This window comes from Crinia signifera, chromosome 7 (genome assembly GCF_055691185.1).
Source record: "Crinia signifera chromosome 7, ASM5569118v1, whole genome shotgun sequence".
Classification (NCBI taxonomy): domain Eukaryota; kingdom Metazoa; phylum Chordata; class Amphibia; order Anura; family Myobatrachidae; genus Crinia; species Crinia signifera.
In genome coordinates, this window is record NC_139223.1 from 167,737,426 (window position 1) to 167,757,988 (window position 20,563).

The 20,563-nt window shown below is 46.5% G+C and overlaps 1 protein-coding gene across 2 annotated transcripts in view; it reads right to left on the minus strand.

The window, feature by feature from the left end:
- COL5A2 (collagen type V alpha 2 chain) overlaps positions 1-20,563 on the minus strand; it is a 174,400-nt gene that overhangs the window by 102,984 nt on the left and 50,853 nt on the right. The window contains exon 1 of one of the 2 annotated variants that reach the window (XM_083154256.1): positions 19,506-19,835. The exons of the other annotated variant lie outside the window; for it this stretch is intronic. Coding sequence (XP_083010382.1) covers positions 19,506-19,593 — 88 coding nt within the window. The 5' untranslated portion in view covers positions 19,594-19,835. Of the gene's footprint in view, positions 1-19,505; positions 19,836-20,563 lie in introns of those variants that run through there. 2 annotated transcript variants of the gene reach the window in all.

The following is a 20,563-nucleotide window of genomic DNA, read 5'->3' on the forward strand; positions in this document are numbered from 1 at the left end:
CAGCCCCCCCCCCCAGGTAAATTCCGCCACTGTCTCTGCCTGTAAAGCCAGATGCAGTGTGTGAGACTGCTCTGGCTTCACTGTGACTGGCAGTGACTTCCTATTGGAGTTCGACCTGCCAGTCACTCAGGCAGTCCCATTGGGAGGTGTTCTGCCTTCCAAATTGGGTTCAAAGGCAGTCCATGGAGGCTTGGGCCAGTGCATGCGCAGCATGTATGAGGTTTCTGCGCATGCGCTGGCCCCGAGCAGAGGACTGGTGGACGGGATGGTGTGGGGATCGCGGCAGGGGCAGCGAAGGGGGGGGGGCCTCCTCCTAAATGGTAAGAGCCACCACTGTATATTACATATATGATAACATGTATGTACACGCTTAGCAATCCCCAGTACACTACATTGTCCCCAATCAGAAGCCGCGCTAAGCGACCAATAGAATCATTCTGATGAGAGGCGCGGAGGATGAAGGATCTCTGCGCCTCTCAGTCCGATGCTTGGAGCTGATGAAGTCACCGGCAGCTTGAAGAAGCTGGAAGAACACCAGGACTACGGCGGATCAAGACTTCAGATCTTCCATTGAGGACCTGGGTGAGTAGGATTTCCTTCCACAGGTCCCCCATGGATTTCTTCGGACCCGGATGGACGCCGCCGACACAGACACCGCCGACAGGAAAAGGCACCGGACCAAGACCCAGGGACCTACCTACGGGCTCAAGATAGGTAAGTATCAGTATGTATGGGCTTTGGATGTATTAAAGTTTTATTGTGTGTCAGTGTGTATTTATTTCACTATTTTTTTTTACTGTGGAACTACAAGTGCCAGCGGGCCCTTTAATGCCCCGCAGGCTGGGACTTGTGGTTCTCCAAGTCCCAGCTTGCGGGGGAGGCTTGCTGGGACTCATAGTTCCACAGTTTAAAAGAATAGTTTTTAAATCTATTTTTTTACACTGAATCAGCCCGGTGGCCACCGCACAGGGCCACCGGGGACAGCACCAGGCTTCAGCCTGGTCAGGTAAGTCCTGGAGGGGGAGGACCCCTTTATTGGGGGGGGTCCCCACTCACCCAGGGCCCCTGGCCAGGCTGACCGGTCAGGGGGTTAATGCTTTGGCCGGGGGGACTTGTATAAAAAGTCTCCCCCCGGCTGTGGCATTACCCTGGTGGCTGGTTTGGCCTGGGGCTGGTTCTTAAAATACAGGGGACCCCTACTCATTTTGTCCCCCGTATTTTGGGAACCAGCCCCGGACCTGGAGCCTGGGGCTGGTTGTTAAAAATCGGGGAACCCCTATTTGTCGGGTTTCCTGATTTTTTTATTACCGGCCCGGCTCTTTCAGCCTGGTGCTGGTTACAGCTGTGGGGGGGGGGGGCATGCCGTTTTTTTATTTATATTTATCTTTTTTTTACACCTTGCAGCCTGCACGGATCTGACTGATCCGTGCAGACTGCCTGTAGGAATTCGTATATGCAGCCGTTAATATGACATCGGAGGGTTACAAAGCAGTCGTATATGACTGCTTTGTAAATCCCCCTCCGGAACACGACTTGGCATACGACTTATGCAGTCATAGCCATTCATATTAAGAATACGAATGCAACTTTTTGCATTCGTATTCTTAGTAAATTTCCCCCATAATGTCTGAATTTCGGAAACAGAATCCACCCCCCACCCATATGCATGGGGTCCGAGGGGAAAAGTTACATGTTATCCCCCTTGAAGCTCAGTGCATCACATCTGAATCAGAGGTGACACACATGCGATTTCTCAGCCCGATTTTGTGCCCAAATTGCAATAGTGTATGGGGGCCTTTACAGTAAGATATGCAATAGTTGTAGAAAAAAATGAGCAAGGTAAGAATATTTTCAGAAATAGACGTGTTATATTATTTTATTATTTATTATTATTTATTTTTATCAATGATAAACCTCACCTGTCCTTCACTACCTCATCTCTGTAGCAGAGTTTGGCTGTACCTCACCCAGCCTCCTACACAGCTGTTTCTGTTTCAGTTACTGATGATCATGATTACTTCTTTACTTTGATTGGTTAATCAGAGCTGATCACTGGGCTGGTAGTTTGCAGATCCCTGGGATCAGGGAGTCGCCGCCGCACCAGAGTAAAATCCAGTTTGTGATAAACTTGCGAAAATATCTCAGCCCTGCGATGAGCTGCGAATCCACATACAACGCACGTAACATCGAATTATTCCTGTCAGTCACCTTGTGAACGGCCAGCAATAAAAAGAAAAGCAGCAGGATTTTATCGAAAGACGGCTCTGTGCATGTGCGCTATGCTCCGTCAGCATGCGCAATCCATCGATTATCGCCCGTCCTGCGGAATCGCAGTCATGCAATCAGATTTGAATAACCCCCCCACTGTGGCAAGGCATGCTGGGATTTGTAGTTTCACAACATCAGGAGAGCCACAGGTTGGCCTGTCCTGTTCCAGAGGGTGCTTAAAAAAATAAGAAGTAGATTCTGATTGGTTGGTTGCCCATAGCAACATCCAATGTGAAATAGATCTCCCATCTTAATCGATTTCCCCCGATCACACCAAATATTGATTTGATTTCTCTTCTGTTCATTCACTTTGAAGGACGAACAATCTAGCGAGTGACTAGTTATATGCAGATTTTTGTGACCGAACCAGCCAAAACTGATCTGCATGTACAGACCACAGATAATGACCATCGGGAATCAATTGTACATACTGGCTGATGAGCGATATTGTTCAACATATCACCCAATGTGTGGCCCCTCAGCTTTGTTGTACCTGCCTAAAACTTCTGCGCAGTCCTGTACATCATATATTGTATATGTCCTGTAGTATCCAGTGCACACAAACCTCTGGGGCAACGGGGGCGGTTCCCATGCTTAAACCCCCCCCCCCCCCTTGTTCGTTTGCGTATACTAGCAGCCTGGTAAACAGGTACGCACCACCCCACCGAACCCTAGCCCTCCCTCCCCTCAACCTAACCCCAACTCCCCCCCCCCGCAGCCCACCCTCAGTCCCCTGCTAGTGCCTAAACCTAACCCCACCACCCCTGATATCCTGACTGCTGGCATCCCAACAGTTAAATGCATCCCATTGCCCAGGTAGATGTCTGGGTGGAGTACAGTAACTGGGCACAGCCCATTGTGCCTCCTTTAGTGCCAGGCCAGCTCGTGGGGATAACGCCATGGGCAGTCAATCTCCATGTTTGGTATAAAGAGAGGAAGAATCTCTTTGGGCCTTATTTTGGTTCATTCTTTCTGACAAAATCCTTCTTAGATGGGCAAAACCATGTGCACTGCAGGTGGGGCAGATGTAACATGTGCAGAGAGAATTAGATTTGGGTGGGGTTTTACTTCAAAGTGAGATCTATATTGCAGTGTAAAAATAAAGCAGTCAGTATTTTCCCTGCACAGAAACAAAATTACTCACCCAAATCTAATTCTCTCTGCACATGTTACATCTGCCCCCCCTGCAGTGCACATGGTTATGTCCATCTAAGAAGGATTTTGTCAGAAAGAATGAACCAAAATAAGGCCCTTTGTGAAGAGTCGTCGTCCATGAGTCACCTGGTGTATGCGGATTCCACTCTTATACAATAAATGAGCATTTATTTCACAAGTTGCAGATTTGTTTTCATTCTCTGTAACAAAAAGAAATCCCCTTTGTAGCGTATTTATACAATGTTCCCTCCCCTTCCTGGCGTTAAAGGGATCTGACCATGAAGTGACTGGTGACAGGCGGTGGTAACCCAGTACCTGCTGAGTGCTGCTAACGCAGAGCCCACATGTTCTGTCTGCAGAGCAAATATCCTAGGAATCAATTATAGCTTCACTGGAATGGAATTTTACGGTGGGATAATGGTTTCCTGCTGCTGTTATAACCATCAGTCTGAGCAGCACAAGATGGGGAACAAACTCACAGAAAACTAAAGGAATCCTTCCCTGCTAGTTACTGGATCTACATTATGGGACTGCTACATAGTTACCGGATCTATATTGTGGGACTGCTACATAGTTACCAGGTCTACATTATGGGACTGCTACATAGTTACCAGATCTACATTATGTGACTGCTACATAGTTACCGGGTCTAAACTATGAGTCTGCTACATAGTTACAGGATGTACATTATGTGACTGCTACATAGTTACCGGATCTACATTATGGGACTGCTACATAGTACAGGATCTACATTATGGGACTGCTACATAGTTACTGGGTCTAAATTATGTGTCTGCTACATAGTTACAGGATCTACATTATGGGACTGCTACGTAGTTACAGGATCTACATTATAGGACTGCTACATAGTTACCGGATCTACATTATGGGACTGCTACATAGTTACCAGATCTACATTATGGGACTGCTACACAGTTACCGGGTCTACATTATGGGACTGCTACAGTACATAGTTACAGGATCTACATTGCGGGACTGCTACATAGTTAAATGATCTACATTATGGGACTTCTGTATAGTAACCAGATCCTGATTGTGAGACTCTGCATTGTGGGACTGCTACATAGTTACAGGATCTACAGTACATTGGGTGACTGCTACATAGTTACAGGATCTACATTGTGGGACTGCTACACAGTTACAGGATCTACATTGTGGGACTGCTACATTGTTACAGGATCTACATTGTGGAATTGCACCATTGTTACAGGATCTACATGTGGGTCTGCTACATAGTTACAGGATCTACATTGTGGGACTGCTACATGGTTACAGGATCTACATTGTGGAATTGCACCATTTTTACAGGATCTACATGTGGGTCTGCTACATCGTTATAGGATCTACATTGTGGCATTGCTAGATAGTTACAGGATCTTCATTGTGGGACTGCTACATAGGTACAGGATCTACATTGTGGGACTGCTACATAGGTACAGGATCTATGTTGTGGGACTGCTACATAGTTACAGGATCTATGTTTTGGGACTGCTAAATAGTTACAGGATCTACATTGTGGGACTGCTACAAAGTTACAGGATCTACATTGTGGAATTGCACCATTGTTACAGGATCTACATTGTGGTTTTGCTACATAGTTACAGGATCTACATTGTGAGATGGCTACATGGTTACAGGATCTACATTGTGACATTGCTACATAGTTACAGGATCTTTGTTGTGGGACTGCTACATAGTTACAGGATCTACATTGGGGGATTGCTACATAGTTACAGGATCTACATTATGGGATGGCTGTATAGTAACCAGATCCTGATTGTGAGACTCTACATTGTGGGACTGCTACATAGTTACATGATCTACATTGTGGGACTGCTACATAGTTACATGATCTACATTGTGGGACTGCTACATAGTTACATGATCTACATTGTGGGACTGCTACATAGTTACATGATCTACATTGGGTGACTGCTACATAATTACAGGATCTACATTGTGGGACTGCTACATAGTTACAGGATCTACATTGTGGGACTGCTATATAGTTACAGGATCTACATTGTGGGACTGCTATATATTTACAGGATCTACATTGTGGGACTGCTACATAGTTACAGGATCTACATTGTGGGACTGCTACATAGTTACATGATTTACATTGTGGGACTGCTACATAGTTACATGATCTACATTGTGGGACTACTACATAGTTACAGGATCTACATTGTGGGACTGCTACATAGTTACAGGATCTACATTGTGGGACTGCTACATAGTTACAGGATCTACATTGTGGGACTGCTACATAGTTACAGGACCTACATTGTGGGACTGCTACATAGTTACAGGATCTACATTGTGGGACTGCTACATACAGGATTTACATTTTGGGACTGCTACATAGTTACAGGATCTACATTGTGGGACTGCTACATAGTTACAGGATCTACATTGTGGGACTGCTACATAGTTACAGGATCTATGTTGTGGGTCTGCTACATAGTTACATGATCTACATTGTGGGACTGCTACATAGTTACAGGATCTACATTGTTGGACTGCTACATAGTTACAGGATCTACATTGTGGGACTGCTACATAGTTACATGATCTACATTGTGGGACTGCTACATAGTTACAGGATCTATGTTGTGGGTCTGCTACATAGTTACATGATCTACATTGTGGGACTGCTACATAGTTACAGGATCTACATTGTGGGACTGCTACATAGTTACAGGATCTATGTTGTGGGTCTGCTACATAGTTACATGATCTACATTGTGGGACTGCTACATAGTTACAGGATCTACATTGTGGGACTGCTACATAGTTAGTTTAGAGAGAGAAAAATTACTAACCAATCAGTTTATAGCCACTGCAGATCCCTTGTGTCGTAATATAAATAAAGGATAATAGTAATAATAATAATAATAGTAATGATAATAATAATATGCACATCCCAAAACTCCTGCAGTAGATATGTGGGTGCTGCTGTTAGGGGGCCTCGGATCTGATAATGCCTATAACATTACTCCCGTGGGGGCCATAACAGCATACTGTCCTTGGGGGCCCCACAGGCCTTGTTACGCCGCAGTGCCAGTTCTAAGCTGCACATCCCTAACACTTAGGAAGGTACTAATGGGACACGTTGCTTATTTTCACTGCTGAGTGGCGGTTTCCTCTGCAATGTTACAACATGTCAGTCACCAGCACACATGCTACATAGATTTCCTCCGCGGAAATACTTCCACAGCTATAGACGTCCCCCCTGAGACCATGGGAAAGACATTAGGCTTCTCTATATAATATAGGAGGGATTCAGGGGGAGATTTACCAAGCTGTGAAGAGAGATACAGTACCAACCAATCAGCTGTGTATTACAGGCCATGTTTGAAAAATGACAGAAGGTTGTTGGCCGGTACTTTATCTCTACTTTACCACTCTCCAAGGACTGATATATCCCCCCCTAAAATCTCATGGCGGTAAAACATGCTGCACAGCACTACTTGAAGACAGCACTATGTAAAACAATATGGCCCCCTCCTCTGTTAAAAGACGTTGTATCTAGTTAACTATATGACCAGGGCCGTAACTAGGGGGGGGCTGGGGGGTCACGCGCACCGGGCGCTGGAGGTGAGGGGCGCTGTGAGGTCCGGTAACAGGTATGTCCGTCCATCTCCTACTAGCGCGGCTGCAGGAAGCGCTGATGACTTCGAAAAGACTTGCCGGACGCTGATTGGCTGAATTCAGCCAATCAGCGTCCAGCAAGTCTTTTTGAAGTCATCAGCGCTTCCCGCCGCAGCGCTAGTAGGAGACGGACGAAGTCAAAGTAAGATGCGGCTGCGGCTTCTGCGGCTTCAACGGTGAGAGGACTGTGCGGGGAGGGGGGGGTCTCCGGCGCCAGGGACAAGGCGTCATTTGGTCGGTCCCCCCTGTCAGCTGCTAACTAAGCAGCGGGGAATAAACGCTGTGCGCATGCGCACAGCGTCTATTCCCGCAGCCAGGGGGCTGGGGGCATGGCTAGAGGCTCACAGAGCCTCTGGGTCATGCCCCCATAGCGGCAAAATGGGGGCGTGACCTCGCGGGAGAGCAGCGATTATAGGCCACGCCCCCAAATTAGGCCACGCCCCCCAGGGGGGGGCACCAAAAGACTGCCTTGCCCCGGGCGCCGGAGACCCTAGTTTCGGCCCTGATATGACATTTTATTTGATCCCAGTAATGTTTTTTATGTTGATACGGGCTAGAAAACCTGCACCCTATATCCCTGGCTTTCTACAAGACTCCATCTAGTTTCCTTTTTCCATGAATTGCTTGTCCCAGGCCTGTTGTTGTCCACGTGGTATTATTTCCATTCCACGTTTGCTCAGCACAACATTAGTCCAAAGCAAGCAGCTTCAGGACACCTGGAATATGTCTCTCAGCCTAATTCTGTCACTGGAGAACCATTTACTGTACCTCAGCCCCTTTAGGGCTACAGTATAGGGGTGTATGGTTATATAGCAGAGTGTTACTGGCACCAACTCTGTGACATTGTCTCAGAGTATTTTCATTCCAGAACAACGCAATGGGCAGCAGGAACGTACTTGGAAATATAAATCAAAATGGTGAGACCTCCAAGACTACAGAGACTGAAGTGTAAGCTCCTAGAAGGGCTCTCACCAGCCTATACAAAATGTATTTTGGTTTTGGGTCCAATTTCATCATTTTGGTTTTGCAAAACCACCATCTAGTGTTTTGGTTCGGAATTCAGATTTAAAATCTGAATTGTCTTGAAAATGGATAAAAACAGCTAAAATCATGTCATAGTTGCAATTTAAAACCTAAAATTTAGATTTAATAGGAGATTTTCGAGCCACAGAAGCCCTGAACCAGGAGTCGGTTTGGATCAGATCTTCTTAGGGGATCTGAACCAGGTTTTGGTACGGTTTCGGTTATACTTGCCCACTCTACCAGAAGTTGCCGGAGACTTGTCTGCACCAAGCCCGCATCCTAGACATGTGGGCAGGATGGAGACACTCACAAACATCAACAATAACCCCCCCCCCCCCCCCTCTCCGCAGACCTGCAAATTGTGGCATTTTGGGGGAATGGGGGCGGGGCTTAATAACATCAAAGTCTTCTGATCATTATTCCCTGCATTGAATGCATTCTCTGTAACGCCTTTCCCTGGACACTCATCTTTGTCACTTGTCCCCCGTGTCACCGATTTCATCATTTTCCCATTTTTTGCTCATTCCGTCCTTCCCTCCTTTCTCATTCTTTCCATCGCTCATTCTTTCTGTCATTTATTCCGTGTGTCCTGCCACTCATGGGAGTGCGATGAATAACTGGCTGGGGGCAGGGAGAAGGGGTGCGATGAGTAACAGCTGTAGGGGTCTAAGTAACCAAATCCGTCATGGGAGGTGATTACAGTAGATGAGGATGGATAGTGGCAGGCTGATAGAGGCGAGAAGGTCTCATTTATTAATTGTGGGTGGTATTACTTTAACATTGGAGGGAAGGAGGCCCAGAGATTTCCAGAGGGCCAATCATTTTTTTGAGCGGATCTTTACACTTCAATGGGGAACCCCCCCAACGTTCTGTGGGAGCGGTCAGTTGCCACTCATTCCGTTCTTTCAGGAGATGCATTTGATATATACACATACTCAGTGTGAATCTGAATTACCTGCTGACACCAAAAGGCATTCATGGGTTCAGTTCCCACCATGGCCCTAACTGTGTGGAGTTTGTATATTCTCCCTGTACTTGCGTGGGTTTTCTCCGGGTACTCTGGCTTCCTCCCACAATCCAAAAATATACTGGTAGGTTAATAGGCTCCCCAAAAAGTTACCCCGTAATGTCTGTGTGTGCGTGTACATGTGGTAGGGAATATAGATTGTAAGCTCCACTGGGGCAGGGACTGATGTGACTGTTCAACTATTCTCTGTGCAGCGCTGCGGAATATGTGTGCGCTATATAAATAACTGGTAATAATAATAATAGATAACCACTGTGCCATAAGTAATCCTGCATTCTCATTGGATGGCATTGGTTACTGTCCAGGATCTGCGCCCTTGCTGTTATGATGGAAGCCATGTTTGTGTGACTACTCCACTATAGCAGAACCAAACTATTTACATTGTCATCCAGCCTGAAACGACTTCTCCAGCCGGAGGCCGGATACTGCGTGTTTACACGTATGAAGCGCTAATAAACAGTGAGGGCACATCAGCCGGATTTCTTGTCTCTCAGGAGAATGCTTTCAGCTTTTTTTCACTCCTAGGAGCCTACTTATCAAGCCCCGGGGTCCTGGGGGTCCCCAACTTCCACATGGTTACCACTAAATGGCACAACATCTGTATTTATTACACATTTGTGGTTCTCCAGAGATCCTAATCCATCCAAATGCTGTGAATCCTCCTGTATTTTGTGGAGAACTGATCCGAAGCCAATCCCAATTCTGATCTTCCTGACGGACAGAATATGGATTTTAAAATTGAATTTCAGGTTTTGGTTTGCACAAATGACAGGATTTTAGCTGTTTTTATTGATTTTTAGCAATTATACACTTTCATCTATTTGAACTTGAAATGAAATCCGAACCTGACCGCAAAATACTTGAATCCAGATCCAAAACCAAAACATGGAGGTCCGCGCACCTCTCTAGTATTTATGAAGCCTTTAAGACATATAGAAGATATTTCCTGCATTCTGACAACTGTCAGCGCGCACCCTGTACGGGTTTGTAGGAGGGGCATTCGATTGTTGGAGGGTAGACAAGTATGGGATAGCAGCAAAAAATAATACCAGTATTATTATTATTTCCGCACGCTGAAAAGTGGTCTGAAACAGTTCACCTACATTCGGCCTGGCCCTCCTCTAGCTGTTGTGGAACTACACATCCCAGCATGCCCTCTGGAAGGGCCTGGGCAGCTAACTTTTCCCACCGTAACCCCCCAATGTCCTCTGCTGCGGTGCGCTCGGTGCGTTGAACAACAAAGCAGGTCCCAGGGCGCAGGCTTATTCAACCCAGGAAGCAGGCGGCCAATTCAAATGCTGCACCGGTTTTTGAGCCAATCAGAGCTCGTGTACCATTAGCCAGAGTGGTTCCCGGTACGCAAGCTACGATTGGCTCAGCAGCCGGTGCTGCATTTTAATTGGCCGCCGGCATCCTGAGCTGAAGAAGCCTGCACTTCAAGGCCTCCGGGCTGCAGCTCGGCGGAAGAGGAGATGGGGGAGCAGGAGCCGGGATACGGTACGTCAAGTGAGAGGGGGGGGCGGACTGGAAATGAGTGCCAGGCCCCAAAATTCCTGATGGGCCTGCCACATCACTTTGCTTGGCACTGCCCCCTCTCCCCATTGTGGCATACCGGCCACTGTATTGCTTTATAACCCGCGGCTTCCGCCGACACCAAGTGGTAACGATCTGCAGATAATTCCTCGCCCATTGGGACCGGGTTCTACGAGTGACATCGCTGGACATGGTTCCTAATGCTGCCAACTTACCCGACAGTCGGGCTTGGCACTCATCTCAGGAACATTACACATACACAGATGAAAGATAATAAACCATGTGATCCCTGGCGTGATATGTATGTAAACACGGATAATGAATCACATATGGACGGGGAGCTGTATGTAAGAGGAAGGAGGGGGATGTCACCCGTCATTGGCCCTTATTCTGATCGGTGCGGATATTCCCGCTTGCGTACGGCCCGCCGATGTTTATCGTCTGCGCATGTGCAGAGGTCACTCTGCGCATGTGCAGGCGATTTCGCCGCATGGATTCTTTATACGCCGCACAGGGGGCGTAGAGGGGCGTGAGGGGCTACTTAGCCTCATTACCCTATGCATACGCCCCCCGTTTCATGGGCGTTCCCATGCAAACGCGGGGCGTATGCATGGTAATGAGGCCGTGACGCGTGGGTACGGGGCGGGCATCTGACATCGCCGGATGTCAGCTGCCCGCCCCCATACATGATTTCACACGGACAAGTGTCCGTGTGGTCTTGTGTTGCGGGACCTGGTGGAGCGTGCGGCCCTGCATTCGATGTTCGACGACCATCGAATGCAGGGGCAGCTCCCAAGACGGAGGAGGCGTATCCCCGTCCAATTTCATGCGGATCGCCACATATCCGCGTACGGACGGCAGGTGGCGATCCGTATGGAAGGCGGGGATTCGCCTGCACGGTTGCGGCCGCATATTCTGATCGGGCCGCACCGATCAGAATAAGGGCCATAATGCGGACCAGGATTTGTATCTGTCACACTCACAGGACAAACAGATGTGACATCAAAGGGCCGAGGTGCCAAGTCATTTCCTGTGCCATCTGCATGTGCCGCCTGCCTGTCCTGCAGCAGGTAACTGGTAATGCAGCAGATACTGGGCAGGGGAATATTCTGCCAACACCTCTGAAGAGTAGATGGGGAACTGAGATTTATTATATCACAGATGTGGAATTCGGATTTCCATTAGGTCACTTCTGTGTCAGATCCCAGCGAGCACCATCTGTCCTCATGTTATACACAGCAAAACTAAGAAATCGCTATGTATGGGTCTAACACCATCCAGAGTGATGGGGGGCCAGCATGGTTACACAGGGGCCCCAACAAACAGGGGCCCACACAGGCATAGTGATATCCCCAGAGTGCCGACATGCTGACATTGGGCCTTATTCAGGCCTGTCATCAAGGCTGCAATTTTTGCAAATAGACAAAACCCCGCTGCACTGCTGGTGGGGCAGATGTAACATGTGCACAGAGAGTTAGATTTGGGTGAGGGGGTGTTCAAACTGAAATCCATATTGCTTTGTAATAAAGCAGCCACTATTTACCCTCCACAGAAACAAAATAACCCCCCCCAAATCTAACTCTCTCTGCACATGTCGCATCTGCCCCACCTGCAGTGCAGCATGGTTTTGCCCATCTGGAAAAATTGCAGCCTTGCTAACGACTCTGAATCACGACAACACTGATGAAATATCGACATGATTACAATGTCAACACCCTGTGTCTTAGTGGTGACTGAAACCGCAGGTCCAGCAATGTCCGCACTAATCTCCTCTCCCGCAACCTAACCCTCCACTGCCAACAGCCTAACCATTTGGGCCCAGCGGAATGTACACATTTCTTGTGTCGGCATATTGTGTACACGATGACATGCTACAGGTGCCGACAAGTTAAAATTTCAACAATGTCAACATCATAACTGCTTACATTGTGGTATCCACCTTGTTATAAGTGTCACCCTCTAATGGCGCACCACAAATCGGAGGACACTACAGAAAGTATTACAATTGATATTTCCTCAGATTTATGTCTGTACCATTAACTTTCTGCGCACGGATCAGATGCACAATTTGCTGACTGGGAGTTACAGTAATCTGCTGAAGAGCTTGGAAAAAGTAACATTAACCTCAAATATGTTTTTCCTCTAAGCTGTATTTTGTGGCAGCGCCTAAATATCTGGCTTATTATGTTAGAATATACTGTCGTTTAACCCTTTGAGTGCCAACAACTCTGTCAGAGATGCGTAAATTATCCGCTGAGAATCCCAGCGTCGCTCGCATTTGTTATATAAATTCAAATAAAAAATGTTGTGTAAAAAAGGATATTTCCCATAGAAGGTGACATTACCGGTCATTATTATGAATTATAAGGTTTGCGAGGCAATTTTCACACCTATTTTGACAAATTCGCTTGACACTCAAAAGGGTTAATAAGCGCTAGTGTGTGCTTATGTGTAAAAATGTAAAAAGATACAAATAAAACAAAAAATGAAAAATAAAATAAAAAAGAATGCAAATACATTGCACACTTTGAATACGATGCACCGTGCCACTGATGTAGTGGCATTTATTAACGCTGTGTGCACGTAGATATAAGCGAGGTGCAGCTCTCCCGAGAATTGTCCTTTGTGGTGTAAGTACTTCCGGGTTCATGGTCAGGGAGTCCTTCTGCACCATGAGCTGGCACAAGCGTGAGCCAGGGGGGCACTGGGAGGGATCCTTTTGGATCCCTACCCGGGATTGTAGCAGATAGGGGCCCATAGGCTTCTAATAGGTAACATCATCTATTGGGTCTTTTGCTTTGCGGAGATTGATGCATATGGGGAATAAAGTCACACTCACAATGATGCTCACTTCTAGAACATTCACAAAGCCATTATGTCATCAGACAGGAAGCCGGCGTGCATGTACCGCGTGTAACCCCTGGCCAGCATTGCATGTTCCAACAATATCCATTACCAGCAGCACTTTAACCCATGAATGGTAAACAATCCACAGTCTGATTCCTGGTTCCCAGCGGCAGAGCCCTATAGATTGTAAGCTTGTGGGCCAAGATCTATCACCCAGTAATGTGTTATAAGCACTGCATTATAAAATGGGATTAAATGCAGAAAAAACGATAATAGTGGGCCTGATTCAGGTCCCCTGGTTACAAGTTACATACATTGCGCATGTGCAGGAGCCGTATACAGTATGGGACCTGCAGCTTTGCTCACATTTCGGCGGCAGGTGATTGCAGCCAATTAGGGCCTCCGTTTTGTCGGAGTGCGGGGGGCCAGGGCCTCCATCTACTGACAGAGATTTCCTGGCCTCAGCGACGGAGATGCAATCGGCCGTTCTGCATAACCTCATTGGTTACTCAGCCGGCCAATGGTAAAGCAAGATACATACAGTCAATTTACCGAAAGTCAAAATACCGACACATTCAAAATGCCGACATTTGTTGAGTTTTTCACGATTTCTCTTTGAAACTGACTTGTTCTTACTTCACGATCCCAGTGGGCATAGAGTTAGATTATAATAGTGTGCCGGGCGCAGCGCGCCACGCGAGGGGATGCGGTACACTTAAACGGTGTCCACATAAACCTATGTGGCCATAGACACCAAAAAAAAGGAAAAAACGTGTTGACTTTTTGACATGAGGACATTTGAAATGTTGACATCTTGACTGTGTCGGCATTTTGACCATGTCGGCATAATGAATGTGAGCATTCTAAACATGCCGGTATTTTGACTGTCTGCTAATGCTTCAGGAAATCGCACTGAACCTGTCCTCGGACGTATCGCAGGACCACATGGGTGGACGAGGTGCCTACTTATACCAGACGTCTCCTGGCGCACTAGAATACGACAGGAACGGTCGGCGATGCTTTACTACATCTGCACCTGAGTGCACTCATATGAGCCAGCTTTGGGGGTGCTGTGCACCCCAAAAGTTGTGTTGCAGCTTCTAGCCATTTTCCAGTTCTATAGTGTATATATATCATGAACACAACCCAACATTTATAAATGCTGCCATGGATACGTTAAAATGGCTGCCTCCCATTGGGCGCTGTAACAACAGCCATAGAAGCCCGGTAAGTGATTCCCGGTGTGACGTCGGCGATGGCTGCTGTCATGACAACTACTAGGAATCCACCTGAGCTGTTGCCTGATTACAGCGCAGTATGTTTCCTGCTGGTGCGACAACAGCCAATGTCTGATGAGTGGGAGCGGAGCCAGCAGCAGCGAGGGGAGGGGAAGAGTCCAAAAAGCAACTAGAAACCCCACCAGGACCCATTTTATTACCCCACTTATACAGTGACCTCAATGGAACAATGTCAGCGGCTCTTCCGACCTTGGCCAACGTCTGAGACATCTCCCATAAATAATTCCCCTGTTCAGGTCACCAGGGGCCTCATGGTGAGGTCAGTCCATTTATGGGGGCCCTAAACCATTCGAATGTCTGTAAACAATAGAACTAGCCCCTTGTGTCTGACATCTAGGCAACCTCCAATGGTCCCTACATGTCTGATGTGTGGTACAAAGGCCCTGGAAAGAGCATCAGAACTTGGGAGCCTTGGTGGATAATAAGGGGCTAAATTTCAGCATTGAGGAGAATCACAGAAAATAACAGTGAATCGCCACTAGAGGTCCTGCCTAGGCTTCCTCTGTTCTGGAGGCGTTGCTGTCCTCAGGCTACAATACCAGTGTGGGGCTTCTCCAATTCAGCCAGAACATTTGCAGATCATTAGTTCTCCACATATGAGACGAATTAAATGGAAACGCAAATACTCAGCAGCTTATAACAAAGGGACGGAACCAGCGAGAGACAACTCACTGCTTGCAGTATCCCCCTGCCAGTATTACTCCGACACTTTATTATATGCTGGGAATGACGTCATATGTTAGTTTATGAGTAATATAACAGTTATAATATATATATATATATATATATATATATATATATATATATACACACACACACATGTATAGTATTATTATGTAAATGTGAATGAAGGTTGTGTATAAATACCAGCATTCCTCCGCCGTGTGGCTGTATCTGAGTTACAGTAATGGAATTGGCATTTGCAATCAGTGGACCAAGGTTAACAAAGACTAAATGTCGACATAATCAAAATTTTGACATGGAAAAGGTCAACATGGTTTTTTTTGGTGTCAATTTGTAGATTTCATCACGCAGATTTACCGCTTCCCATCAAAGTGCAAATGAAAGAGAAAAAAATCCCCAAAAACTCATGTTGCCCCCATTGATGCGTCAACATTTTGCGTAGGTCGACATTTTTAGTGTGTCGACCATATGATGTCAACTTATTGGCTGTTGACCTAGACCTCAACTTATCAACCAGATACCCTAAGGAGAAAACGTACTAAAATGGGAGTTCTGTTTCAGATGGGATGTTGCCATGGGCAACCAAACAGATCCTATCTGTATCTTCTAGAAGATGCTAAATAAATAAGTAGTAGATTCTGATTGGTATCCCATAGCAACATCCCATGTGACATAGGACTCCCATCTTAGTCAATTTTCCCCTAGTCTCCAGCCAGTCAGGGTAATCACTGCACTGCAGTGTACTGCACTGCACTGCATTGTACTGCGCTGCGCTGCTGATACAGTGCTGCAAGTTACACAACCCCCATTTGGGTTCTGCACTATGGGAACATACATGAGATAATTGCAAATGCTGAACATCTGCGAAACACCCCAATACTATTTGCCCATTTATAAAATCATATACTGTACTGTTCTGCCATAGATCACTGAGAGGAAACTGTACTGTACTATACTGCCATAGATCACTGAGAGGAAACTATTGTCATACTGTAATCAAGTGCAACAATGATACAATCTGTATTACACTGAGCTTTCTAGAGACTCTCACGGTTTAATCCCAGACGTCATATCCGGGTGTTGGGGTGATGGCCGACATCTCCGGCCCCCATGGACAACCATTCCTTATGACTTCCTGCCATAATTTCTTGGTTTGCAAACAGATTATCAATATGATCTCCAGAACCCATATCTGTATGCATTGGGTCAAAGTACATTGCACATTTATTGTAATTATGGCCCCAAGAAAATATTGATCTTTCCTTTAAATTTGCTGTAAATACTGAATATGTGACACTGTAACTCATCTCTGTCCGCCTGTATGTGACACTGTAACTCATCTCTGTCCACCTGTATGTGACTGTAACTTATCTCTGTCCGCCTGTATGTGACACTAACTCATCTCTGTCCGCCTGTATGTGACACTGTAACTCATCTCTGTCCGCCTGTATGTGACGCTGTAACTTATCTCTGTCCGCCTGTATGTGACACTGTAACTCATCTCTGTCCACCTGTATGTGACACTGTAACTCATCTCTGTCCGCCTGTATGTGACACTGTAACTCATCTCTGTCTGCCTGTATGTGACACTGTAACTCATCTCTGTCCGCCTGTATGTGACACTGTAACTCATCTCTGTTTGCCTGTATGTGATGCTGTAACTTATCTCTGTCCACCTGTATGTGACACTGTAACTCATCTCTGTCCGCCTGTATGTGACGCTGTAACTCATCTCTGTCCACCTGTATGTGACACTGTAACTCATCTCTGTCCACCTGTATGTGACACTGTAACTCATCTCTGTCCACCTGTATGTGACACTGTAACTCATCTCTGTCTGCCTGTATGTGACACTAACTCATCTCTGTCCGCCTGTATGTGACACTGTAGCTCATCTCTGTTTGCCTGTATGTGACGCTGTAACTTATCTCTGTCCGCCTGTACAGTATGTGACACTGTAACTCATCTCTGTCTGTCTGTATGTGACACTGTAACTCATCTCTATCTGCCTCTATGTGATGCTGTAACTCATCTCTGTCCACCTGTATGTGACGCTGTAACTCATCTCTGTCCGCCTGAATGTGATGCTGTAACTCATCTCTGTCCGCCTGTATGTGACGCTGTAACTCATCTCTGTCCGCCTGTGTGACACTGTAACTCATCTCTGTCCGCCTGTATGTGACACTGTAACTCATCTCTATCTGCCTCTATGTGATGCTGTAACTTATCTCTGTCCGCCTGTATGTGACACTGTAACTCATCTCTGTCTGTCTGTATGTGACACTGTAACTCATTTCTGTCTGCATGTATGTAACGCTGTAACTCATCTCTGTCCACCTGTATGTGACGCTGAAACTCATCTCTGTCCGCCTGTATGTGACGCTGAAACTCATCTCTGTCCGCCTGTATGTGACACTGTAACTCATCTCTGTCCGCCTGTATGTGACGCTGTACCTCATCTCTACCTGCCTGTATGTGACACTGTAACTCATCTCTCTCAGCCTGTATGTGACGCTGTAACTCTTCTCTGTCCACCTGTATGTGACGCTGTACCTCATCTCTATCTGCCTGTATGTGACACTGTAATTCATCCCTGTCTGCCGGGTATGGATCATTGGGCAGACAGCAAGATGGTCGACAAGCATTAGGTCAACACCACTAGGTCGATGTTCATGAAGGTTGACATGACTGAAGGTCGACACGGGTGAAGGTCGACATGGGTAAGGTCGACGGGTCATTAGGTTGACACAGGTATTATGTCAACATGGGGAAGGTCGACAGTCAACATGTTGTTTTTCACATTTTTTTTGTCCCGAATTTCGACACAGTCGACATGGACAGTGAAACGTAGCGAGCCATGCTTTGGGTACGGTGTCTCGCTACGATCGACACACTATTTTATTCTCCCACCATGCCTTAGTGGTTGGTAGGGCATAAAATATCACCTGGCAGCACGTCGGATCAAAAAAAATGTGAAAAACCAATGTGAACCTTTTGATTGTCGATATTCCCCATGTCGACTTAATGCTTGTGTCGACCTAATCCATGTCAACCTTCAGTCACGTCGACCTTCCTGTATGTCAACCTTCAGTCATGTCGACCTCAATGCATGTTGACCTAGTGGTGTCGACCCAATGCTTGTAGGCCTAGTGACCGTATCCCTGTATGCGACACTGTAACTCATCTATGTCTGCCTGTTCGGGTTGGTTCCCATCTATGGGTCTGTTACACTGCTTGCTATTAAGATAATACAGATGTATCTGTCCATCCATTAAACCCCACAGCTTTGTTATAGTACATTATATAGTGACCCCAAATCTGGTGAGTGCAGTACAGGCTCCAGCACTCTATCTTTTGTTATGTTAAGCAGGAGAATCCCAGGGGGAGAACAAGGCTCCTGCCAGCACTCAAACTCCAAATTCGCCTTAAACTCTCTACACACAATCAGACGGAGCAGAGAATAGATTCCAGGAGACCGCTCAGGTCACACACATGGAAGGACAGAGAATAGATTCCAGGAGACCGCTCAGGTCACACACATGGAAGGACACATCCTAGAAGTGGGATAGGAATTTGCCAAAGAAAAACCAGAATTAGAAAATTCTGCACAATTGAAGAAACTGCAGCGTAGAAAAGTCTATGGAAGTAATAAAGGAGACAGGGAAATTCTTTCTCAACAAAGACAAAGCCTGGAGACATAGCAGGGACTCCACCCTAGTGTAGCTGGGAACAGCCGAACTCTGCAGCCACTGCAGGAACCCAGTGCCTTGCACCTCATCCATCAGTCCCTTCTCACCTCTGCCAGGTAACACATGGCATGGTGTGGTGCCTGATCACCACTGTGCACTGCCATAAAGCCACACCAGCTGTGTAACTCTAATAAAAGTCTGCTGCTGGAGAGACTTACACAACCAACAAGCGACAACAATTCTCCAAGTGGGTCCCAAAGTCCATATCACAAAAACACCCCAAAAAGTTTTTCTGTTGGCACTTACCACTCTCTTCATACTGGGCTCGTGCGGCCAGAAACTGTCCTATAAAAAGTGTAAAAAGCAGACAATTCCTCTTCTGTAGTAAATTCATAATGCCTAATTATTAGACATGTGACTTTCCTGTTTTTGGGGTGGGAAAAAAAAAATTCAGGGTCTTCTGAGCACCATTAAAGCCACCAGTGTCTGTGTCTGTCTCCCCTCTGAGCTCCAAGACAAAGTCAGCAAACAAGAAGCTTTTTTGAAGTGTTGCAGCTTTAAATAGGAAGAATGCAGCCTCCTTACTTCTCCTGCCCCTTTCAGCCTGTGCTAGTCATCCAGCCCCTGCCAAGCGCAGGCTGATTAATGGTACACAAGCAATGCACAGCTTCTCTTCCCCAGACCTCTCTCTGGGGCTGGATGGAAACACTTCCTATAGCAGGAAAGTGGCCTTAGCTGGGGGCGTTAATTACAGGTTGAGTCCCATGTATTGTAATGACAGACTTATCCTCTGCTGCCCCATTGTGTGATGCGCAGATCCCAGACCGGACTTGTTAGACAGTTCTGTACAATGACATAATTACAGGGGTAGACGCTCTGGGCCTTATTGTGCGCAATTTACTAATCGCTTGTGAAAGGGGAAACGATGGCGCTTAATCATTTTGCAATTGCCGCAAGTAAACGCATTGTGGGGGGACCAGCAGTTATACAACTATTACCACTGCCACTAATAATAGTGATTTTAATAGCAAGTAATACCCGTTTCACACCGCAACTTGAACCCAAGTTAGTGCCGGGTTGGTGACATGTTGACCCATGTCGATATGTCAACATGGATATTACCAATGTATAATGCCACTGAATAGAACTATTGTATATTTTCAATACATGGCGCAATTGTATACTGCCAATGTATAGTGCTAAGACATACCTGAGGGCCTGATTCAGGGGGGAGTTCAGACCCGATCCCACAACCACGAATGTGTAGATGCCAGCGGTCAGGTAGATGCCGCCCCATTAGGATGAAATCCCGCCTTACAAATGAATGTACTCACTGTGCAAATAGTTGTGAATATGTCCAAATC